At 40.3% G+C, this 26,615-nt stretch overlaps 1 protein-coding gene and 1 pseudogene across 4 annotated transcripts in view; one reads left to right on the top strand and one right to left on the bottom strand.

Annotated features, from left to right (window-relative positions):
* RAD52 (RAD52 DNA repair protein) overlaps positions 1–23,160 on the bottom strand; it is a 31,981-nt gene extending 8,821 nt beyond the window's left edge. The window contains exons 1-7 of one of the 4 annotated variants that reach the window (XM_016224850.2): positions 23,082–23,160; positions 13,212–13,313; positions 12,003–12,104; positions 11,325–11,418; positions 11,090–11,157; positions 9,507–9,625; positions 8,513–8,588 (exon numbers count right to left, since the gene is read on the bottom strand). In XM_016224850.2, the coding sequence (XP_016080336.2) occupies positions 8,513–8,588; positions 9,507–9,625; positions 11,090–11,157; positions 11,325–11,418; positions 12,003–12,104; positions 13,212–13,295 (543 nt within the window). In that variant the 5' untranslated portion in view covers positions 13,296–13,313; positions 23,082–23,160. Of the gene's footprint in view, positions 1–8,512; positions 8,589–9,506; positions 9,626–11,089; positions 11,158–11,324; positions 11,419–12,002; positions 12,105–13,211; positions 13,314–17,478; positions 17,597–21,633; positions 22,708–23,081 lie in introns of those variants that run through there. The other 3 variants (XM_016224851.2, XM_016224849.2, XM_087814470.1) reach the window with 3 other exon arrangements.
* On the top strand, positions 5,466–5,776 carry LOC148093771 (protein S100-A10 pseudogene; annotated as a pseudogene).
* Positions 23,161–26,615: the final 3,455 nt, after the last annotated feature.

The following is a 26,615-nucleotide window of genomic DNA, read 5'->3' as shown; positions in this document are numbered from 1 at the left end:
CTGAACAGCAACATGTAACAGAATAAAATTGGACCACTAGTAACACCATACACAAAAATTAACTCAAAATAAAGTACAAACTTGAATGTAAGACCCAAAACCATAAATAATCCTAGAAGAAAATACACAATAAGCTGTTTAGCATTAGTCTTGGTGATAGATGTTTGGATTTGACAACAAAAGCAAAGGCAATAAAAGAAAAAAATAAACAAGTGGGACTACATGAAACTAAAAAGCTTCTGCACAGCAAAGGAAACCATAAACAAAATGAAAACACAAGCTACCAGATGGGAGAAAATATTTGCAATGATATACCTGATAAGGGGTTAAAATCCAAAAATATAAAAAGAACTCACAGAACTCAATAGCAAAAGAACAAACAATATGATTTTAAAATGTCAGATGATCTGAATAAATATTCTTCCAAAGAAGATATACAGATGGCCAACAGGTACATAAGAAGGTGCTCAATATCACTAATCATAAGGGAAATGCAAATCAAACCAACAATGAGATATCTCCTCACACTGTTAAAAATGGCTATTATCAAAAAGACAAGCAATAACAACTATTGGTAAGGATGTGGAGAGAAAAGGGAATTCTTGTACACCATTAGTAGGAATTTAAATTGGTTCTGCCACTAAGGAAAAAGAGTGCAGAGGTTCTTAAAAAAATTAAAAATAAACTATGATATGATCTAGCAATTTCACTTCTGAGTATTTATCTGAAGAAAATGAAAACACTAACTTGAAAAGATATCCACACCCCCATGTTGACTGCAGCATTATTTACAATAGCCAAGACATGGAAGCAATGGAAGTGTCCCCTGATGGATGAATGGTTAAAGAAAATGGGATACGCACACACACACACACACACACACATACATATACATACAATGGAATATTACTTACCATCAAGAAGGAAATCTTGCCATTTGTGATAACATGAATAGGCCTTGAAGGCATTAAGCTAAATGAGTCAGACTAGGGCAAATACCAAAGATAAACAAAACTGATAAACCTTTAACCAGACTCATCAGAAAAAGAGAGGAGCCCTGCTGGTGTGGCTCAGTGGTTCAGCATCAACCCATGAACCAGGAGGTCATGGTTCAATTCCCAGTCAGGGCACATGCCCAGGTTTCAGGCTGGATCCCGAGTGTGGGGCATGCGGGAGGCAGCTGATCAATGATTCTCTCTCATCATTGATGTTTCTATCTCCCTCCCTCTCCCTTCCTCTCTCTGAAATCAGTAAAAAACATATTTTAAAAAGAAAAGAAAAAGAGATAAATAAAATAAGAAATAAGAGAAGTGACAACACCACAGAAATACAAAACATATAGGAAAATACTATAAACAATTATATGCCAACAAATTGGACAATCTGAAAGAAATGGATAAATTCCTAGAAACATACAATCTTCCAAGACTAAGTCAATAAGAAACAAAAAAATCTTAACAGACTGATAACTACTGAAAAACAGAATCAGTAATCAAAAAACTCCCCAAAACTAAAAGTCCTGAACCAGATGTCTTCACAGGTGAATCCTCAGGCAAGGGAAACAAAAAAAACATAAACAAATAGGACTACACGAAAGTAAAAGGTTTTTGCAAAGCGAAGGAAACCATCAACAAAACAAAAAGGCTACCTACTAAACGGAAGAAGAAATTTGCCAATGACATATGATAAGGGGTTAATATCCAAAACATACAGAACTCATACAACTTCATACCAAAAAGACAAACAATCCAATTAAAAATGGGCACAGGAACTGAATAGATATTTTTCCAAAGAAGACATACAGATGGCCAATAGACATATGAAAAGATGCTCAACTGTCACTAATCATCAGAGAAATACAAATTAAAACCACAATGAGATACCACCTCACACCTACTGGAATGGCTACCATCAACAAATCAACAAACAACAAGTGTTGGGGAGGATGTGGAGAAAAAGAAACCCTTGTGCACTCTTGATGGGATTGTAAATTGGTGCAGACACCATGAAAAACTGTATGGAGACTCCTCAAAAAGTTAAAAATAGAATTACTATATGACCCAGCAATCCTACCTCTGAGTATTTATCCAAAGAAATCCAAAACACTATGTTGCAAAGATATTAATGCATCCCTACGTTCTTTGCAGCATTATTTACAATAGTCAAGATATGGAAGCAGCCTAAGTGGCCATCCATAGACAATTGGATAAAGCATGGTTTAATAGAGAAGAGGGTGTTGGGGACTGGGAGAAAGTGGGAAGGGGGGCAATGGGGACATATGTGATAATGTCAACAATAAAAAAAAGATGTGGTACATATATATAATAAAATATTTTTCAGCCATAAAAAAAAAAGAGCCCAGCCGGGCATGGCTCAGTGGTTGAACATCGACCTAGGATCTAGGAGACTGCGGTTCGATTTCCAGTTGGGGCACATGCCCGGGTTGCAGGCTGGATCCCCAGTCATGGCTGTACAGGAGGCAGTGGATCAATGACTCTCTCATCATTGATGTTTCTATCTATCTCTCTCCCTCTCCCTTCCTCTCTCTGAAATCAATAAAGATGTATTTTTTAAAAAAAAGGAAAGAAACTTTGCCATTTGCGACAACATAGAGGACCTAGAGGGTATTGTACTAAATGAAATAACTCAGACAGAGAAAGTCAAATATCATGATTTCACTTGTATGTGAAATCTATAAAACAAAATAAATGAACAAACAGAATAGAAACAAAGTCACAGATACAAAGAACAAAGTGATGGTTACCACATGGGAAGAGGACTGGTAAAAAAAAAAGAGAAGAGATTAAGAAGTACAAATTGGCAATTACAAAATAGTCACAGGGATATAAAGTACAGTTTAGGGAATATAGTCAATAATATTGTAATATTGATGTATATTGTCAGGGGGGTACTAGACTTATCAGGGGATCACTTCATAAGTTATATAATGTCTAATCACTATGCTGTACACCTAAAACTAATATATTAAATGTCAACTATAACTGAAAAATCAAAGAAAATTTTAATGAATTAAATAAGTATCATTCTCCAACAAAAGAAACCAAGGCTCCATGAGAAATAACAGGTTCCAGAGCTGGGGAAGGGAATTTACAAGATTAGCCTGAAGTATCTTTTTTTTGTTTTTATCCTCAGCTGAGGATTTTTTCCATTGCTTTACAGAGAGAGTGGAAGGGGGGGAGAGAGAAATATCCATGTGGGAGGGGCACATTGATTGGTTGCCTCCTGCACGTGCCCCGACCAGGCCAGGGAACAAGCCTGCAACCAAGGCACGTGCCCTTTGCCTGAATCAAACCCAGGACCCTTCAGTCTGCAGGTGGACACTCTAACTACTGAGCAAAACTGACAGAACTGAAGCATCTTTTAGGGTCAGAAAATACAAAAGTGCTGAAAAAACACTACAGGAGAATGTCAAATAGTTAACTAAATTAGCTGCAAAGCTAGACCAATCTGAGTAACAAAATAACACAATATGGAATTAGAACTCAAAGTATAAAATAAATTCCCATGAGTCCATACTGATATAGTTAACTACTTAAATAAAATGGTAGAGAAGAGACAAATCTCCTGTGTAGAAGAATTCCAAATAATTTGTGTGGCTATTCCCCTTCAAGGAGGTGAAGTTAACTCCCCACCGCTGTGTGTGGTCTCACATAGTGACTTCCCTCCTAAGAGAACAATCGAACAGGGGATGAAATCAGTGAGTGTATAGTGGAGAAACCTGAAAATCACTCCCTCAGCCAGGTAACCAAGGTCAACATCAAATGTGGTAAGTCATGTTGACAGTATGTACCCTTAATGTGATAACAATGGCACTTTACCTCAATGGCCTTCCTCCCAAAACACCATAACCCCAGTCCAATCATGAGAAAAACATCAGACAAACCCTACTGAGGGACTTTCTACAAAATACTTCTAGCACTTCTCAAAACTATCAAAGTCATCCAATCAAGGCAAGTCTAAGAGGAACCTGAGGAGACATGACAAGAGTGTAATGTAGTCAGCAGGGTAGTCTTCTGGGACAGACAAAACTAAGGAAATCTGCATACAGTATGAACTTTAGTTAATAATAACAGATTAGCCCTGGTTGGTTTGGCTCAGTGGTTAGCGCGTCAGCCCATGGACTGAAAGGTCCCTGGTTCGATTCCGGCCAAGGACACATACCTTGGTTGCAGGCTCCATCCTCAGCCCCGGTCGAGGGGGCCTTGGGAGGCAACCAATCGATGTGTCTCTTTCACATTGATGTTTCTCCCTTCCATTCTCTCTGAAAAAGCAATGGAAAAAAGACCTTTGGGTGAGGATTTAAAAAAATTAATTAATTGTAAAAAAGTCTTTAAAAGTAACAATAATAATAACAGATCGATATTACATCATTAGTGTGACAAGTGTAGTGTACTGCTCTAAAATGTTTAAAATAGGGGAAACTGGTGTGGGGTATACAGGAACTCTGTACTAGCTTTGCAATTTTTCTGTAAAGCAAATGCTATTCTAAAATTTAAAGTTTAGCCTGGCCGCGCATGGCTCAGCAGTTGAGCATCAACCTAGGATCCAGGAGATCAAGGTTCAGTTCCCCGTCAGGGCACATGCCTGGGTTGTGGGCTCCATCCCCAGTAGGGGGCGTGCAGGAGGGAGCCAATCAGTGATGACTCTCTCATCATTGATGTTTCTATCTCTCTCTCTCTCCCTCTCCCTTCTTCTCTCTTAAATCAATAAAGATATATTTTTAAAAAAATAAAAATTAAAAATAATGAAATTTAAAGTTTATTTTTAAAAAAGAGATGTCCATATTACCAAAGTGATCTACAGATTCAACACAGTCCCTATCAAAATTTTAATAGCATTTTTTGCATAAATAAAAAATTCACCCTAAAATTCATACAAAATCTCAAGGGACCTTAAATAGCAAAAGTAAATTTGAAAAAGAACAAAGCCCTGGCTGGCGTGGCTCAGCTGATTGAGCGTCATTCCATAAACCAAAAGTTCGCTGGTTCAGTCCCGGTCAGGGCACATGCCCAGGCTATGGGCTCAATTCCTGGTCAGGGTGTGTGTGCAGGAGGCAGACTACTGATGTTTCTCTCTCACACTGATGTCTCTCTCTCTCTCTCTCTCGCTCTTGATCGCACCATCCCTCTCCCTTTCTCTCTCCCTGAAATCAATTAAAAAAGAGAGAGAAAAAAAGAATAACAAAGTTCGAGGACTCACACCACTTCATTTCAAAACACATTATAAATCTATAGTAATCAAAATAGTATGATACTGCCATAAAGTCAGACATATAGACCAATGGAAAAAACAGAGAACCCAATGGAAATAAACCCTTGCATATATGATCAAATGGTCCTCAACAAGCATGCCAAGACCACTCAGTGGGGAACGGAGAGTCTCTTCAACAAATGATGCTGGGGGCTGAACGTTCCCGCCGCACCTCCAGCCAAGACCTCACCAAAATGCCATCTCAAATGGAACACGCCATGGGAACCATGACGTTCACGTTTCATAAGTTTGCTGGGGATAAAGGCTACTTAACAAAGGAGAACCTGAGAGTGCTATGGAAAAGGAGTTCCCCAGATTTTTGGAAAATCAAAAAGACCCTCCGGCCATAGACAAAATAACGAAGAACCTGGACCAATGCCGAGACGGCCGAGTGGGCTTCCAGAGCTCCTTTTCGCTAATTGCGGGGCTCACCATTGCATGCAATGACTATTTTGTAGTACACGTGAAGCAAGTAGGCAGCACCGAGCACTTAATTCCTCCCTGATAAGAGTTCTCCCAATGGGTCGCCTAAGGAATATGTACCCCCCATAGCTTCTCCCTGTATGAGGATTTCATGAGCAGATCAGGACCCTTAAAAAATGTACAAATAAAATCCCACCCCCACTCAACAAGAGAAAGAAAAGCCAATGAAAGCCAGATAAGCTTTTGATTTTTATATTGCTTGTATGCCCTCAATAAACAAATTTCTTTTTTAGTTCCTAAAAACCCCACAAATGATGCTGGGTAAACTGGAAATCCACATGCATAAGAATGAAGTTAGACCTGTATCTTACATCACATACAAAAATAAATTCTACCTCTCCCTCTCAGCAACCTGAGGTGACCTCTGAAAATGGTTCACTATTCACTTGACCCAGCAAACCCCTTAAAATCATGCAAATTGAGATGTTCAAATCTTCATGTTCACTTTAAGAACACTCATGAAACTGCCCAGGCCATCCAGGATATGCATATCTGAAAAGCCACCAAGTATCTGAGGATGCCACTTTACAGAAGCAGGTTTAGATACCCTTGTTTCTATCGATGCCTATCCCATGATCTGAACATTTGGTGGAGTTGGTAGGTGTGCCTAGGCCAAACAGTGGGGCTGGACACAGGGTCACTGGCCCAAAATGAGTGCTGAATTTTTGCTGTACATGCTTAAAAATACAGAGAGTAATGCTGACCTTAAGGGTTTAGATGTAGACTCTCTGGTCATTGAGCACATCCGGGTGAACTAAACTTCCAAGATGTGGCACAGAACTTACACAGCTCACGGGCACACTAGATGATCCTTCCTAAAAAAGAGCAGATGGTTCCAAAACCAGAAGAAGTGGTTGCACAGAAAAAAAGGTTTTCCTGAAGAAACAAAAATTTGTGGCCAGGGAGTAAATTCAGCATAAAATAAATGCTAATAAAAGTAAAATAAATAAATTCAAGACAGATTTAACATTTAAACTTAAGACCCCAAAATCTAAAACTCATAAAAGAAAACATAGGGGAAAACTTCATGATATTGGATTTGGCAATGATTTCTTGGACATGACACCAAAAAACATGAACAACAAAAGCAAAACTATACAAATAGGACTACATCAAACTAGAAAACTTAAAAGGTAACCTATGGAATAGAAAAAAATTTGCAATTGCATCTCTGATAAGGGGTTAATATCCAGAATATATAAAGAACTACAACTCAACAACAAAAAAATCAAATAGCCCAATTAAAAATGGTTAGGGAACTTGAATAGATACTTCCCCAAAGATCATATCCAAATGGCCAACAAGCATATGAAAAGATGCTCAACATCACTAATCATCAGAGAAATGCAAATCGAAACCACAATAAGATATCACCTCATACCCATTAGGAAGGCTGCTATCAAAACAAAACAAAAAAATAGAAAATAGCAAGTGTTGGCGAGAATGTGGAGAAATTGCAACCCTTGTGCACTTTTGGTTGAAATGCAAAATGGCGCTGCCATAACAGAAAACAGAATGGAAATTCCTCAAAACTACAAATACCAAAGGAACCAGCAACCCCGCTTCTGGATATGTATCCAAAATAATTGAAAGCAGAGTCCTGATGAGGTATTTGCACACCCATTTTCATAACAGCACTATTAGCAACAGCCAAGAGATAGAAGCAACCCAAAAATATGATACTATATACATACAATGGAATATTATTCAGCCTTTAAAGGGAAGGAAATTCTGACATAAGCTACCACATAGATGCACCTTGAGGTCATTATGCTAAATGAAATAAACCAGTCACAAGAGAACAAAAACTGTATGTTTCCACTTATATGAGGCATCTAAAGTCAAATTCATAGAAACAAAGAGTAGAATGGTGGTTACAAGAGGCTGGAAGGAGGGGGGAAGGGGGAATTTTTTATGGTTACCGAGTGTCAGTATTACAAGATTAAAAAGTTCTAGAGATCTGTTTCACTACTGAACTGTACACTTAAAAAGGTAAATTTTAGCATATGTTTTTTACCATAATAAAAAAAGGAAAAAAACTATGACTAATATCTGTTGTAAACATAGATGCAAAAATCCGTAACAAAATATTAGCAAACTGAGTATATGCAATAATGTATAAAAAGGATTTTTTAGAAAGGAAATAAATGGACTTTTGACAGATGGTAATTGACACACACCTCTATTAGGGGCTCCACAAGAAAAAGAATCCCTCAAGTACAAGAGAGGGAATGGTGCCCCAGGTGGGGCAGTGCAGGGACCCCAGAGAATACCACAGAGGGACAGCCACACTCCGCCAGGCAACAGGAACACTCCAGACACCATTCTCCAAAGGCAAAGGCTCAGACCATGGGATAGGCATTGACAGAAACAAGGGAGATCTAAACCTGAAAGACTCCAAAACTAAGGAAAAGCAAGGAGGTTAAACAGGGGAGGCTCTGAGGTTTCTAAGAAATAACACTGGTGCAGCTGAGGGCTATGTGCTCCTTTAAGGTCTCACAGTCCACTGCCAACCACAGTTCTCTATGTGTAAGAGAAATAACAAATTTTCTAGCCTTCAATTTCTTCAGCTGTGAAATAGGTGATTAATTCCTGCAAGTTCTGATAGTCAGTCAAAGAAGTCTGAAATACATATTCCACACCCTCTAAATCGCTGAGTCTTCACTTCTCTCTTCGTCCCCAAATACTCAACCCATGACAAAAGAGAATCAGTTATGTCTTTACTGCAATACATTCCATTCATCCATTTCTAACATACCTGGCGTGGAAGCTTATTTAGTGACCTCAGATAGTCTTTGTCCAGAATACAATTTCCAAGTGCATTCCCAAAGCTTCTAAGGGTAAGAAATAAAAAGGGAAACAGGGTTGAGAACTGTTATATGTAAATATCAGAGAATAGAGTTACAACTCTGTGCAAGCTGCTTCTCAAGGGCAGCAGAGAAAATGGGCCCTAATATGCCTTTAAAAGTGGTTATTGAGCATCTGCCATGTCCCTGCACAGTGTTATGTTGTGAAACTACAGCAGTGGCCATAACAGTCACTAATCCCTGTCCTCAATGAGGCAATGAATATGAAGACTCAGAAACCATTCACAAAACCCCACTAGCTACCTCCTGACATGGATGCAAATTTCAGAGCAGAGATCTCCGCCCCCCCTCCCCATCCCCCTGGACTGCTCCCATTCCCCAATAATGGGCCACACACACAGGGGCTCAATCCTCCATAACTAAAGGTCTTTACTTGGGATATACCCACTCCCTTACAGGCCATGGTACTGCAAATTTTTAGTGCATGTTTATACATGTACTTTTCTGATGATCCAATTCACTTCAAATCTCAAAGGCATCTATGACCCAGAAAGGTTAATAACCCTGCTCTCCGTAACTAAGTTAAATGACATATACACAATGAAGGAGTGTTTAGCTGTGTTAAAGAGAATGAAGACGCTATCTGTGTACTCATGTGGAAAGGTCCCCAAATACATTACTGGGTAGAGGAGAAGCGAGTGCAAGACCAAGCACAGAACAGAGAACACAGTAATCTACCACTTATTCCCCAAGGCGGAGACTTAAGCATAAAGCAGCACTAGGAAAATAGGAGAGAGAGTAGGAAAGCAAGACAGACAGGGAGTGAGGCTTAAGTATTTTGATTTTTGGACAATGTGAATATATTGCCTTTTCCCCAAAAAATCAAAACTGCTTTGAAACAGGCACTGAAATGAAGCGGATTTGGCTCCAACCCTTTTGGCTTACCTCAGCGCTCGCTTCAGCCCATCTGTCACTGCCTCCTTCCTTGCCTTCTCCAAAGACAAGGCTTTGGACTTGAGGCCCTCACTAACACCATAGCCCACATCTTCATGATACGAACCATCCTGGAGGCAGAAAGTTCAAAGTCTAACGTGAAAAGCTACAGCGGTATCTCTGGTTCTACAGCTCTTCTTTTCCTCAAGCAGGGCACATACAAGCCAGGGCCCTGCTCAACAGCACATGGGCAGAGTTTAAGAGAATCAATTTCCAGTACTATTTCCTAGACCTGATCTGCTTGAAAATGCGGCTGTGGTCAAGACGATTCTCCTTTCCCACTTCCTCTTTTACATGAAAAACCACATATCCAACCCACCCCAAATCTCACTAAGGCACACTCCCCAGAGGTATAAAAACCTCTGGGACACCAAACAAAAGTACAATTTTAAATACTGTATTTAACAGACTCTAATGATTGGGCAGCAAATCCTTTCACAAGTCACGTGGCATCCACTTCTTGGCTTTCACCAACAGTGAAGGTAGAAGACTGAGTTGTTAGCATATAGAGAACTGACTATAATTTCTGATAGCACTCTGATTTTTGAAATATAACACCGAAAGCATTCAAAGTAATGAATGACACTATAGCAAAACTCTTTCTATTCCCAGTTTATTTATGTGAATTAGGTTTTTCAGTACTATTTTTAAAAATAAAAGTCAGAATAGAATTAATGCTGAATGTTTTTTCTAGGAATAAGTAATATTAAATTATGGATACATAAACGAATTGGGGGGGGGGGAAACAGCTTCATCCATGTCATTAAGAAATGCATTTTCCATAAAATTTTATTTTTATTAATTATAAAAATTCTGAAGGCATTATGTTGTCTCTTCACATAAAAACAATTGACTGATCAATTGTATGCTAATACTACCTGTACCAATAGCTCAATCCAGAAGAAATTTTTTATTATTTAGAGCCTTCAGATCACTGGAAATTTACCAAAAAAATTTTAATTTTATACACACACACACACAGAGACAGAGAAGTATGATAAAGTTATTATTTAAAAAATGTTTCAATGATAAATATACATTAGGATAAAAGCCAGTGGAGAAATAGAATGGAAATATGAGTTCAAGAAGAAATAATGTAAAATTGATTAAATAATAACTTGCTTAAAAGTAAAAGAATAGCTTGCTCATGTATTTTTTTAAATGGATGACAGTGCTTAATCTTCTATAATATTCAGAATCATTTGGTACATTATAAAAAGATATAACAGACTTATTTTAGAATGTCAAATTTTACAATATGCCTAAAAATAAACTCTAGCAACTATTTATATCTATGGTGAAAACTTTTAAGTGTCAACTTAAAAATGTTCAGAGACATTTTTTCAAAATTCTTTTAGGGGCCACATAGGGAAAAATGTTTGAACACCACCATCCTCAGGAACACTGGCTGAGACCCAGCCCCGGGGCCCATTCTGCAGCCGGGCTGGGCCACAGCCCAGAGCCCCTGCACCTGCTCATTCTCTCTACCCGCCCCCCCAGCCTTGGAGGCAGCAAGTCTATTTCCTCACCCTCACCTTCAACTGGACTCGCACAAATGCACAGACTCCCACGTAGAACTTGCCGTTGTTAAAGTCAACAAAATCTAGGAGTGGGAAAGAAAACCAGGAGAAGATACGGATCCCTGTGCTTCACACAGATTCTCCCTGCTGGCGACCAAATACACCTACCCAGCATCCTCACCCACAAAATACTCTAATCAGAAATTAGACGACGCCAAGTAAGGGAAATGAAGAGGCCGCCACTGCTTACCCACATTCTGCTGTGTGATAGAATGTGCCCAGCCATTGTAACCAAACATCTCATTGGCCAGATTAATTACCCTGTGACCTTCAATGTAACACACCTGGAAAAAAATTAAAGAAAAAAAAAGCTTGTTAAAATTTCTTACCGTACTTATATGTAGATCAAAATTTACTTCATTTACTCCTTACCAGGCTTTTCTGGCAAAACTGCCCTTAAAAGTTCCAGGTAAATTTTAAGTGAACTTATTTCAAAGTTCCTTTGTGAAGGAGCCAGTTAGAATGAATGCTCTCTCTGGAGGGATTAGACTCAAGGGTAAATATATTCATTTGCCTAGCAGTTTCCAAAACTCAGTTTCCAAAAAAGTACACGTCTCAGGCTGACATGTTACAGAAGACCAAAAACATACAGAGTGGTTAAAATTAGGAACAAATGGCAAGAGACATATTTTTAAAGGATTGCGTAAAAATCCTATGATAACAGGTATATCAGTCTCAAGATAATTCTTGGGTGACTTCTGATGACAATGAAGGCCAGAAGCCATCCCCTCCCGAAAATACCAGGAAACATCGCTAACAGTGAACAAGAGACATTCTGAACCATGAGGACCCAGAGTGGGAGTTGGCACGATCATCTGAGAAGTCAGCCATATGGGCACCCACTGGTTCAGTTATAGAACTCTCCTACCTTCTGGCCTCCCCCAGCCATGCGGCTACTTATGTATTCTGGGCCCAGCCTCTGCCTCAGAGCAATCTGGATGGCCTGGTACTCCTCTGCTGTGTACTGGTACTACAATCCAGAAAGAAAATTAAATTCACATTTTCAACAGTCTTTACGTCAGCAAGTCTCCAACTTTTTGGTCTCCACACTCTTTTACACTCTTAAAAAGTATTGTAGACCCTAAGAGCTTTTGTTTATGTGAGCTTTATCTACCAATATGAGGAATTAAAACTGAGAGACTTTAAAAATACACATTCCACTAGCCATCAGAGCAATGATATCACTATATGCTATGCAGTCTCCGGAAAACACTGTCACTCATGAGAGAATGAGAGTGAAAAAAGCAAGTAGTAGTTTAGTATTATTATGAAAATAATTTTGACCTCACGGACTTTGAAAAGGTCTCGTGGATCCCCAGGGGTCACTGAACCACATTTTGAGAACCACTACCTTTGATGTTACTACCATCCCTACAAAACTTCCTCAAGCCAGAATTGGAAACTAAAAATTCCCACTTCTGAGTCTACATATGACATTTACGCAGGCAAAGGAGAAGAGGAGAGAAAACATGACAGGGAGTCTTCCTTCCACTGTCTTTTCCAAAGTTGTGTGCCTCTTCTTCAATTGAGCAATATCCCATCCTACACAGATAAATAGTTGTTTGGATTTTTGTCCCCTTGGTTGTTTCCCCTCTGCCCCATTCAGATGAAATAAATACAAACAGATCTCTGGTAAAGATACAGAATTTGGGTGGACAAGGCAAGAATCTCTTTTACATGCACAGGATATCTCTACATACAATGACACCAGAAACTTTGGATGCCTCCAAAAAAGAGAAATGGGTGAAACGTGGGCAGGCGTGGTAGGGAAATAGCAAAACTGTTCACATATAATCATTTCATTTTGAATGTTATATCATATGAATATGTAATCTATTCAAAAACTAAATAAAATTTAAAGCTAAACATAATCCCCAGAACTATTATTAGTCTTTTGATGCTAAAGTTCCAAAATGCCCTGAGTTCATCAAAGGCTCCCATATAATGCATCTAAAGGAAAAACTAATAATGATAAATAGCTTCTACACATGTACCTGATGGTGCTCTACAAACTGCTTCTTCATGCCTTTTTCACTTAACCTCACTCTTTGCAGGTGTGAAGAACCCAAACCGTTACCTGTCCAAAGCATAATACAGAGTTGCCACCAGCAGAAGGATGGCTGTCACGGCCTCCAAGAATTGCTTCCTCAGTCCCAGACATGTCGATTCTGGTGGACCTCTATATAAACAGAAGATTTAAAAAAAAAAATCTCAAAGAATGCTACAGTCAAAAGGCAAGAATCCTACTAAAAATCAGATAAAACATCCACAGGCAATAACCTACAAGTTCCCTTTATTTACATACTTCTAAACACTGCCCCAATCAAGGACTAAGTTCCTCAGTGCTTAGCTCCACTCTCACATCCCCTGAAAATCCCTTAGGGGCTCTTCTACTTTCCTGCTAAATTTTTGCTAAGATGATAGTGCTACTAAAGCTGATTTTTATAATAAGAGTGTATTATAATTACATATTACAATTATAATGTTTATAAATGAAAAAGTAAAAATTACAAAAACACTCTAAGGGAGAGCAGTCAACTTATTGCTACCTGCTACGTGTGTAACATGACCCTGGCCACAGTAACTGAACTGTTTGCCAGGAGCTAACAAGCTAGCTGGCGGGAGAAGGCTAATAGACATGAAACAATTAAAGAGCAAGAGAAGGTAACACAGAATACTCCTAGAGCATTAGCCCAGTTTGGTCCCGTGCAGCATCAGCTTCACCTGGAACTTGTTAGAAATGTGAAATCTCAGGCCCCACGCCAGACCTACTGAATCAGAAAGTAGATGTGAGGCCCAGGAATTAGTGCTTTTACCAAGCCTAACAGGTGATTTTGATGCAAGCTCAAGTTTGAGAGACAGTAGATTAGACTGAGGCTGTGCAAATTTATAATCCACTCAAAAATAGAATTACTCTCAGAAAAGCACCTGCAACTGGCTGACCCACTTACTTACCTATTCCCACACCTGTCTCAAATCAGATTCAAAGTTGCTGCCTCAGCAAATTGATGTTATAAATCTTCAGATTTGCTAACAGAACTACAAATCTATCAATGTAAAAAAGTAATGATTCTGCACATGGCATTTTAATATAATGTTTAAGAGCTCAAGTTCTAAATGTCAGTTTCTGCCTCTATCAACCACTAGGTGCTTGACCAAGGAGAAAAAAAATCACATAATCTCTCTAAATGTTGTTTTCTTTTTCCTTTTTTTTAAAATATATCTTTATTGATTTCAGAGAGAGGAAAGGAGAGGGAGAGCTAGAAACATCGATGATGAGAGAGTCATTGATCGGCTGCAGCCCGCAACCCAGGCATGTGCCCTGACCGGGAATCGAACCCTGATCGCCTGGATCCTAGGTCGACGCTTAACCGCTGAGCCACGCCTGGCAGGGCATAAATGTTGTTTTCTCATGTAGAAAATAGAGATAATAATAGGACTGTAAAGATTCATTTAATCTTTATTTACTGCATTAAACTGCATTAGAATAGTGCCTAGCACATATAAAGTACTATATAAATGTTATTGCTAAATTCATGTTAATTTTCTTATGTACATTATGAAGAAACTGCAGACAACTAAATGATCATAAAACATTTTATTTCAGCCAAGAATAAGTTTATTTATAAGATAGCACTAAAAAGTAGGATAGCGGCCTAAACTAGGTTAATAATTAGAATCTAAAATTGATACATCAAGAAATAATGGAATAAGGATATTATTTAGAATGTAACTGTAAAGGCCAGAAAAAATAGTTAAAAGAATGCAACATATTTGTCTGAGGAGTGGTGACGGGGAGTAGAGTACAGCAGGAAACTCCTTTTACAAAATAAAGCTTTTAGCACTATTTGATTTTCAAACATGTGCATGTATTATTTTAATAAAAACAAAAATTAAAAATGTAAATACCTATTCTATAAAGCAGGAGTCAGCAAACTTTTTCTGTAAAGGGCCAACCAGTAAATATTTTAGGTATTGCAGGCTACCTGGTCTGTCACAACTACTCGACTTTGGCATTTTAGCATGAGTGTCGTCACAGACAATATGTAAAGATTGGGCATGGTTGTGTCTCAATAAAATTTTATTAAAAAAAGAGGTGGCAGATTTGATCCACGGGCCATGGTGTGCCAACCCCTGCTATAAAGCATGCTTTGAACGTTCCAGTCAGATGTGGTTCAATATCCAGTTCTAACAAGTTACTTAAATTGGATAATTACTTAACCTCTCCGTGCCTAAATTTCCTCACTTGTGAGTATGAATAAAATCAACTTCATAAATTTATCATATTAAAATGATATGGTAACAGCAACATCCAGCAAGACTTGTCATTAGATGCTAAAAGTTGTGGGGGAACAGGATATTCGCAAAGTCCCAAATGAGCACCTGATTGTTAAAACAAACGCGTATATACATTGTGAATGGGCTTAATGCCGCTGAATTGCATGCTTAAAAATGGTTAAATTTTATGTACATTTTACCACTAAAAAATAGCTTAATACAATAAAGGTTTATATCTCAACCCATACAAGATCTAACGCAGTCTGGTGGCCTTATCTATGTTGTAGTTGTGTCACGTAGCACATGCAACCTCCTAGGTCATAGTGGAAGGGGCAGAGAGAGTTGAAGGAGTCACACCAGGTCATAGCTGCCGTAGGACAGAAGTGGACAGAACTTGTTGCATCGCCCCAACTTAATTGCAATGGAGGCTGGGAAATGTAAGAAAGCATTTGAACATTTAGCGAGTACTGTCTCTGCCACATACATTTTTGCCCGACTCCAGTGTGAGCTCCCAGAAGGTGGAGGATTCCTCTTGATTCATTTTGGCACCCCCAGTGACTAGCACAGTACCTTACTTATAGTAGGGGGGTAGTAATTAAATGAATAGATGAGGGAATGAGTGAAATTAGACAAAGTATTTTTTTAATTCTTTAGAAACTAATTAGGAAAGAGTTACGCTTCTCACATTTAAAAAGCAACTTGTTACTACTTCTCTAAACAGTATCGTAAGATTCAACCTTTTGTTGGACAATCCTTATCTCTGCCCATAACACATGAAATCACTTTTCCTAGTTTCTGCTTTGAAAAACTGCTTACTGCTCTGCCTTCCTTTCTAAATGTTTTACAACTATTTTCCTATTATAAAATTAAAACATCTTGCTTTGGCCAGGTGGCTCAGTTGATTGGAGCATCATTCCATACACCAAAAGGCTGTGGGTTGGATTCCCGGTCAGAGCACATATCTGGGTTGTGGGTTCGATACCTAGTTGGAGTGCATACGAGAGGCAACTGATCAATGTTCCTCTCTCTGTCCCTTCCTCTCTAAAAATGAATAAAAACAATTCCCAGTCAGGGCACATTCCTAGGTTGCAGATTCAATCCCTGGTCGGGGTACGCACGAAAGGCAACCAATGTTTCCTTCACGTCGATGTTTCTCTCTCTCTCCCTCTCTTCCCCTTCTTCTCTCTCTAAAAAAGAAAATCAATAAAATCATATCCTCTTGTGAGGGTTAATAATCCAAAAAATGTATACACACTTTAACAGCTGATAACTCACTTACATTTTCATTCCTTCTCAGGTTTAATTGATTTGAAATAATGCTTGAAGCCAGGCTGAGCTTTGAAGAAAGAAAATTTATCCTAAAGTGCCACTAGACTTTTTTTATGGGGATACATAAAGTTTAAGGTACAAAATCGGCAACAGTGGACGAACTGAGAGCAAATACCAAATGAAATGATTCTTGATGTTTGCAATTCCATTGCTTCACATTATCAGCAGTGCCTGGACCAGAACAGTCATCAGTTTGAAAACAGGCATTGACAAAAATTGTTCACTTCTGTGGGTTCTTTTAAATTTTGAAAATTGTATGTTAATAAACACTGACTTTATCATCTTTCAAAGAGCATATACATTTTTGGGGGACACCTTGTGTTGTGTATATATGGATGGAAATAAAATTTGGCTAGATCCTCACCAGCAAGAGATAGCTGTTATCTTTTTTAAATAAGTGTTTGTGTATGTGTTTCACATGTATGTATATTTGTTAAAAAGTAGAATCCAAATATATCAGGCATATTTTATACAGCAGCATCTCAAGTCTTCTCGGCCTCACCTGTCTGAGGTCCCTGATTACTTATTTTCATCCCAGATAATTAGGCAGGCCATGTATGTGTGGGTTCTAACCAACTGCACACAGGCACAACCAATGTTCCCTTACTTCTTGCTCATGCTGGATGCCTCTTACCCCTCACTCTTGGCTTCCCCCTTGGCTTTGAGGTGTGAGAATCTGTGGGACCCACCTAATGCCCACACATGCACAATCTGAAAATTTGAGGGAGTAAATGTACCATGGGGCAAAGCTTTTATCAATGAGATACAGAAGCTGAAGGGCAAATCTTCTTCCTTCCTTCAGGTAGATTGTCCTGGGATGCAGTACTTTACCCCTCCTCCTGGGAGACAGCTTTAGGAAATCAAGCAATCAGTTGTACTTGTTACCAAGGGGTGGCCAGCTTGGAAATGTACCCCTGAACTGACTTTTCCTTCTCTCCTCAATGCCACTTTTCCTCACTTCTGCTTCCTGGAATTGCACTTCCTGAAAACATAATAGCATGTAAGCTTTTGCCTCAAGCTCCAGATTCTGGAGTACACAGGTATAGCAGACACTATGAATGCTCTGCCAATTATCTCTTCAGCTCCTACCACAATAGGGCACCCTGGCCTAACTTCCAAATGCCAACATGTGCACCTCTTTACCTGAAGGCTTCCTTTGGCATCCAGGGCCCATTTTGTACCTGTTAATGGTAAGCTGGAAGCACCAGAGAATGGAAGCCCCTGGAAGCAGCCTCAAACATTGACTGACAGGAGTTGGTGGGTAAAGACTCTAGATTTCTTACCCATTCTGTGAGATAACAATGAGCATAGTTCTGCACTGGCTCCAGAGTTCCCCAGTGAAATCGGGTTTGGTTGCCCACCAGTGGTAACTGGCTTGACAGTGTACCTTTGTGGAATGACTTTTCCTTCCCATCTCACCTCTCTTCTCCTCTACCAGCATGTCCTGGGGTCATCTCCCAAATAAACTACTTGTACTTGGGGGAAAAATTCGGGGAGTGGGGGATAGGTGGCAAAAGATACCTTTACAATGGAGAAATCTGGCAGAAAACCACCTTAACCAAGTAATTAAACATGTCACCAATAACAGTCACACCATGTGCTTTCTTTTATTTTTTTTTAATATGTTTTTATTGATTTCAGAGAGGAAGGGAGAGGGAGAGAGAAATAGCAACATCAGTGATGAGAGAGTCATTGATCAGCTGCCTCCTGCATGCCCCCTACAGGGGATCAAGCTGGCAACCCCGGCATGTGCCCTGACTGGGAATCAAATCTCGATCTCCTAGATTATAGGTCGATGTTCAACCGCTGAGCTATGCTGGCTGGGCAGCCATGTGCTTTCTGAAAGATGCACTGTGAAGGTCACAGTATCACTTAGGTAGTATTCTACCAATCTACTCATGACTGATCATGAGGAAATAATCAGACAAGCTCAAATCTACAAGGCCTGGACTCTTCAAAAGTGTCAATGTCTCAAAAAACAAAACAAAGTAAAACAGAAAGTCTAGTAAAGTCTTCCAGATTAAAGACTAAAGAAACATGACAACTAAAATGCACTGTGTGGTCCTTGATAGGATTTTAGATCAGAAAAAAAAGCTATAAAGGACATTAGGGGGACAATGGGGAAGTCTGATGATAGACTGCATTAATAGATGCTGGTCTTTTATTATTGTTAAACCTCTTGAGTGTGATAATTATATCCTGGTTATGTAGAAGATATATGATAAAGTATTAGAAAAAAATGGCATGTTTTCTGCAACTTTCAAATCATTCAACTAATAAAATGTGACTGTGTGCACACGTGTGAAGAGAGGAAGAGAAAAAGATAAAACAAAGTAACAAATTTATTAATCTAGTGTATACAGGTATTTATTGTATAACTTTCCTGAAAGCTTCAAATTTTCCAAAATAAAATTTTAGGAAACACCTCCTAATAGTCAAGGTTAATGCAGCTACATAAATCCAAATATCCCAATACATCCTCCAAAAACTATTACAGACGAACAGAAGAAAAAATAAAACCACAAATATCCCGTATCTTCTAACATAATTAGAAGACTGAAACTACTACATGCCTCATCTAGCCCGGAGGTAGAAAAAGTAAACATCAATTTCTGCATCTATTACGCAATCCATCATCAGACTTCCTCACTGTCCCCGTTAATGTCTTTTATAGCTTTTCTGGTGGAGAGATTTCTCTCATCCCAACTCTTTAAGGAGAGCAAGGTGGGGCACCAGATGGGAAGGAAAATGCATAGAAGAGAGAAAAGGACGATGGAGGGCCTAAGTGGAACTAAAACCACTCCTGGAAAAAGAAAACCCACACTAAGTATGAAGATACTGACAAAGCTTTCTGGTAGATCAGTGTAGTCTGCCAGACTGCATGGGGCAGTAGCCTGGAAAGTCAATGTTTCTCAGGAAAAGAAGTTGAAAGGAAGGCAAGATGCCCTGTGAAACTGTTCTGTGAAGGGGAAAAAAGGGAAAATACAGGATCCTATAATGCAAGAGGAAATTTAAAAGTCGAAGGACATACAACCATCTCCCCCCAAAAGTCTTCTGATAAAAAGGCTACTCACTACACTCACAAAGCAATAGAAACTACCCTTGAATCAAGAATCTCATATGTCATCCCAACTGTCAATTCTGTTCACAAAATGCAAAATTAGACATAAAAAAGAGTCAGTGAAGACTCTAAAAATAATTAGAGAGCTTCAGAGTTCTGTGGGATAATATCAAAATGGCTAGCATGCAAACATCTGAGGTCCCAAAATAGTGGTTAAAAAGAATGGGGGGACAATATTTTTAAAAATAATGGCTTGAAATTTCCCAAGTTGGGTGACAGAAATAAATGTATACATTTACGAAGCTCGGCAAACCTCAAAGCAGAATAAATACAAAGATAATCATACCTAAACACATCATAGAAAAACTGCTAAAAAACAAAAATAAAGAGAAAATCTTCAAGGGTAATAATAAAAGCCATCTTTAAAAGTTTAGAACTTTAGTTTGTAAACGATGGGGAAGCAATGGAAATTTTAAGCTGAAAACGGTATTTATGCATTAGAAAGTTGTAAACAGTGAATAACTGAGGGAGAGATCAGTTAGGAGTCTATGTTACAACTGTCCAGAAAGGAAATGATAAAGTCTCAAAGATCAAAGAAATGTAGAGAAAGGATGGACTCTGGATATGCACTACCAGAGGCAGAACTGACAGGACTCAGTGATGGGTGAAGATCAAGAACAGCAGGATTGGATAGCAAGGGTTTTCTTCATTTATGTACATGTTGCTATAATTTGTCATACAAAAAAAATTAACAAGAGTAGAAAAAAAGTTAAGTAAAAAAAAGGAACTAGATCTCAAAATGTCATCTCCTCACTACACTCTAAATAGAATTAATCCTGTGCTCCCAGAGCATTTTAGACACATGTCAGATCGCATATCACACGTAATCCTAACCAGGCATTCAAGAACACAGGGGCCATATACTAACTACTGAATCTCCAGCACTTAACGTGTCCTAAGCAGCACATAGTATAAAGTGCAGTTTAGCTTTATTTTAGCTTCTCTCCACTTAAAAACTGCCTGTATGGTATTAAAAGGGAATACCCTAAGTGGAAAAAATGTTAAAAGTTACAGAGATTAAAAAATATCCACTAGCCCTGGCCCGCGTTGCTCAGTGGTTAGAGTGTTGGCACACGCAAAGAAGGGTAGAGGAGGGTTCCATTCCTGGTCAAGGGCACGTACCTGGGTTGAGATCTGCTCCCACCACCAGTTAGTCAAGGCATGTGCGGGAGGCAACCAATGGATGTGTCTCACGTTGATGTTTCTCTTTCTCTCTCTCTCTTTCTCCCTCTCTCTCCCCCCCTCCCTTCTTCCCTCCCTCTCTTCCACTCTCTCTGAAAAACAATGGAAAAAATATCCTCTGGTGAGGATTAACCAAAAAAAGAAAAAAAAATCCACACTAGGCTTTCTGCCTTTGAATATTTAAATTGGTTATACAGTCAATTCTCATTATTCACGGTAGTTATGTTCTGTAAAGTCACCATGAACGTTGAATTATCAAATATTGAAGCTTTGCTCCTAGGAGAAATACAGGGTTAGGCTCCTGCAAGCCTCTGGAGACATTTTCACCAACCAGTCAATACATAACCTTGTTCTATGTATGTTTCTGTTTAAAGACACCTTTATACATTATTGACTCATTAACAGTGAATTCATTGCTGAACAAAGTTTATCTAAAAGAAGCTTGTCTTTGTAAGGCACATCACAGCCTTCTTGCATTTAAACAAGGCAGCACTTTAGCAATATGCTTGGAGGCCTTTCCACACAGTGAAATCACCAACAAAAAGCACAAAATGTGAAAACAACAGCAAACACTTGCCACTAAATATACCTGCAACAAGGACTCTCATTTCCAGTATGAAAAGTCGAAACAAGAAGGCAGAGCATCGCCTGGTTTAACTTCAACTGGGCACATTCACATGGAGAAACTGAAATTTTTCGGAATTCTGCACATCTGCAAAAGTGCCCTGAGTATTGATTTGGGATTTAGGATTCGAAAGAAATCTTACTGAGTAGATAAATTCGTAAATACAGACTTGACAAGTAAAAGAGCAACTGTGGGTTTCTTTAAGGTAAAACCACTCTCCCACAGCTATCTGGGTTACATTTTCATATACTCATCTCCAACTACACCCAGTTCCTCCACACACAAGATAACAGGTTCTGACATACATTACACAGCAGCATTTCTGATGAGAACTGCACACAAACATTTCTCTGCTTATTACTACTACAATTAATTGTTTAACCAGTGGTGAACTGAGAACACTTTAAAAAGAAAAACTTTCCTAAACTGAGGTCACTGAAATACTTGACCCACTCCCAGAATTAAATTTAGTTTTAAAATGTTTGCACCTCAGATGCAGAGTTCAGTGCAGGAACAGACCTTAAGGTCTACGAAGCCAAAAAGTGGGGGGAACCCAAATGCCCATAAACTAATAGAGAAACAAAATGTGGTATATTCCTACACCTGGTTATTATTCATATTATTCAGCCATAGAAAGGAGTGAAGTATTGACACATGCTACAACACAGATGATCCCTGACAACATAATGCTAAGTGAAATAAACCAGACACAAAGGACAAATATTGTGACTCCACTTATGTGAAATATCTAGAACTGGCCAATTCGTAGAGACAAAAAGATTAGTGGGGCTGGGGTAGCTGGTAATGAGAAGTGCCTGCTGTTGAGCTCCAGGTTTCCTTTTAGGGTGACGAAAACGTTCTGGAATTAGACAATGGTGGTTGTATAAACTTACGAATATACTAAAAACCACTGAATTGTCCACTTTAAAAGGATACATTTAATCGTAGATGAGTTGTATCTCAATTTTTAAAAAACAGGCCTAAAGGGCTGAATACACGGCTAAACTGAGCGTCAAATTCTTTCCAAGCCGCAGCCACTCCTTTCAACTCCGCCCGGCCATTGACACAAACTTCAGCACCCCTCACTCCGGCTAACAAGCAGCATTTAGCGGCCTGGCGCCCGCCCCGCGCCCGCCCCCGCTAAGGGGCTGCCTTCCTCGCGCGGCGGGTCCTGGGCTTTGCGCTGCCAGAGTTGGTGCAAGTCCCCGGTACTCCCGTCCAACCGAGCGCGGGAAGCCGTGATCCTGAACCCCTGCTGTGAGTTACTACAGGCCTCTGGGCTCAGGATGACTACGCTGGGGCCCGCAGCACGGGCCCAGCCGCCATTCTGGGGCTCTACTCGGCACCTGGCCCGCCCCGGCCCACAGGCCCAGCCAGAACCACCCCGCTGCGCGCCCTCCCTCCCAACTTACGCGCCTCGGGCAGCGCGCGGTGCACGCAGGGAGCTCGGTCTAGGCTAAGGAAGAGGGGAAGGAAGTTTAGATAGAGCCGCGCAGAGGAGACTGGGAAGGCAGCGCAAGGGGCCTCTGGGAAGGAGGTCTAAGTCGAGAGCGATCCGGGGGAGGACGCAGGAAGGACAGGAGGAGGGGCTGTAAATCAAATCGGAACGGGAGAAGAACCGCAAAGCAATCTGCCGAAAGCCGTAAAGCAAGTTGGACGCGCGTCGCTGATCTCTATGTTCTGAGCCACCCTCTCCCCTTCCTCCGCCTGCGGTTCCCCAACGCGCCCTCAGGTTGTGCGGCGCCCAGGTCTCTGCTGCCCCCTGGCGGCCGGAGAGCTCGCCCGGGGAATGCACTTAAATCCTCCTGGGCCCACTCTTTCCGTGCCTTCCTGCGGGACCTCGCACACCCGTTCCCGGGTGAGAGTGCGGCAGGGCGGCGGGGGAGGAACTTCTCAGAGCCCGTCCGTGCACGCTCGGGATACGGCAAGAAAGGAAAGCCATGCTTGTAAGTATTATTAAGAAATGGTTATCAGAGCCCTTCACAAACCCCTCCCCGCACAGGTACAGCAAACCGAGCCACAGTCCCACCCGTCCCCAGATGGCTTCTTAAATTAGCTCGGACGGGAAGGAAATGAACGCGCGGCGACTGGCGCGTAGGGGGTGCTTTCGAATGTCCCTGGGAACTGGGCCTTGCCCTGGAGTGACGGCTGCACATTCTATTAGGAGTGCTCAAAAATAAGATTTAAAAGTTTAGTCATCACACTCCTAAATGAAATACTAAGAACAAATTAATTCTGTTATGTTTTCAAATTGTTGCTTCAATAAACCCCTTTTAATTAAACTACTTTTATCTGAGTAGAACTACTTAAGGGCAAGTCATTTCCTGGATGACGACTAATCTGCCGCGAAACACCATGGGAAGCTGAGTAAAAGCCTAGAATCAGAACCAATGCATAAATAATTTCTTTTATAAAGGTAGCATTTCAAGTAAAAAAATGGAAGGAATGCTCACTTTTAAAGTGGTGTTGGGACAGTTAACTATTTGGGTTAGATTCCTTATCAAAAACCATACTAAAATAATTTCTGAAACACATACAGTTACACAAAAAACAAAGTAAAAAATAAACAGATGAATATCCGACCTCAGAATGGAGAAGAGCTTTAAGTATAAAAGCTGAGAAATAAATTGTGAATGTGGATAAATGTAAGTACCTATCTAATACTTTTTAAACTTCTGGAAGTATAAAATAAAATAAAACTTTAAAAGTAAACAGTAAAATGGGGGAAATATTAACATGTACGGTAAAGAGAGTTCATATCTAAAAAGTTCTAACAACTCAAGAAAAATAGACAAATGAAATGAGTGGCTATTTCACAACAGAAATATAATAAATATGAAAAAAGGTTTAAAAATAAAAAGCATACATATTAAAATAAGTATATCATTTCATCCATTTCTGTTTTAAATTAGAAAATTAAAATACTTCTTTGACCAACATACATGAAAAGAAGTCCTATTTTCACAGTTAACCATTGTTACCAGTTGATATATTTTCTTGCTGACCTTGTATTGATGGTCATACATTGATACAATTTTGTGTGATAATATCTAGAGTAGATGATACTCTCATAGTGCTAGTAGGACTGTAAACTGATGCACCTTTCAGTAAAGCAATCTGGCAATATATATTAAAAATATAAAGACTTGCCCAGCTGGCATGGCTCAGCGGTTGAGCATTGACCTATGATTGAGGAGATCAAGGTTTGATTCCCTGTCAGGGCACATGCCCAGGTTGCAGGCTTTATCCCTGGTGGGGAGCATGCAGGAGGCAGCCGATCAATGACTCTCTCATCATTGATGTTTCTATCTTTCTCCCTTCCTCTCTCTGAAATTAATAAAGACATATTTAAATATATATATAAAGACTTCCGGTCAAGATGGCTGGGTAGATGCAGTACTTGCATCCTCCCACAACCACATCAAAATTATAACTAAACTACAGAACAACCATCATTCAGAGCTGCCTGAAACCTAGCTGAATGAAAGTTTGACAACTAGGTATTTAAAGAAGCCACACTGAGACTGGTAGGAGGGGCAGAGATGAGGAATGGGCTGGTCCCATACCCATGTGTAGCAGATATAAATTAAGAGGGATATCTCAGCTGCAGAGGTACTAGCCCCAAGCCAGTCCCCAAGCTCAGGGTTCCAGTGCCAAGAAGAGAAATTCCCATAACTTCTGGCTGTAAAAGCCAGCAGGGATTGTGGCTGAGTGAGATGGAGGGCTACTGGAGTCCCAGGTAGTTCCTCTTTTTTTAAAAAAAAAATGTTTTTATTGATTTTAGAGAGAGAGAGATGAAGGGAGAGGAAGAGGAAGAGAGGAACATTGATGAGAGAGAGAAACATCAATTGGCTGCCTCCTGCATGGCCCCTACTGGGGATTGAGCCCCCCAACCTGGACATGTGCCCTGACCAGGAATCAATCTAGAGATGTCTTGGTGCACGGGATGATATTAGACCAACTGAGCAACACTGGCCAGGGTCCAGGAGGTTCCTCTTAAAAGGCCCATACATGGATGTATTCTGACTCACTCCCTCAGAGCTCCAGCACTGGGACAGCAGCTCTAAAGACATCAGGGACATATGGGGAGGAAATGGCATTAGGGTAAGAGCTGGAAGTGGGGGGGGGGCAGCTTTCTGCCAGACAAAATTGCTGACAGAGGCCATTGTTCCTTTTCTGGGCTCTCCCCTAACAAAGCCAGCAGACAGGCGCCATATCTGAGTCTCCATCAACTTGGCTGACACTGTTCAACCTGCCCTGGTGATTCCCTGATACTCTGCCCCACCAACTTGAAGACCCACCCAATCTGTTTCCAGTGGCTTTTCCATACAAATGGCCTGTCCTACCTCAAGCTTCAGACTTTCCTAAAATCTCTCAAACCAGCAGCATCTGGCCTGATCCATACCTCTCCTTAAATAGCCCCAAGCTGAGTATTAGCAGCAGCCAGCCTTGGTTCACGCTTATCCTTGCCCAAGCACCTTCAAGCCCAGCACAAGTAGCAGCCATTTGCAGATCACTGTAGCTCATTTCAGGTGGCCCTGAGCAGAGCACAGGCGGCAACTGATCTTGACCTGCATCTCCTAGGAGGCCCCAGAGCCAGCACACCTGTTCAGACCATGTCAAAGCACCATCCAACCACCTCCACAAGTAACACACTCAAGGGCAGACTCAACAGGCACCAGAGCCCTGCTGAAGTGAGTCCTACTCTGTGGGGTAGTACCCTGCACAGCTGATCCTCCCCGGTGGTCAATGGTTATAAGCAGTCCTTGCATCCAATCAGCCTGGGGGTAAATCCTTCCCATTGATAGCCAACAGCAATTAAAGTTCAACTACAACAGGAGGATATACACAGCCCACACGGGGGAGGGGGGTATGGGTGCAACTAGAGTGCCCAGCTCAGGTGAACAAGGAGGCTGTGATACTGGACCCTACAGGACACCTATTAC

This window comes from Miniopterus natalensis, chromosome 2, assembly GCF_054644295.1.
Source record: "Miniopterus natalensis isolate mMinNat1 chromosome 2, mMinNat1.hap1, whole genome shotgun sequence".
Lineage (NCBI taxonomy): Eukaryota > Metazoa > Chordata > Mammalia > Chiroptera > Miniopteridae > Miniopterus > Miniopterus natalensis.
This window is presented reverse-complemented; position numbering and strand designations above follow the sequence as displayed.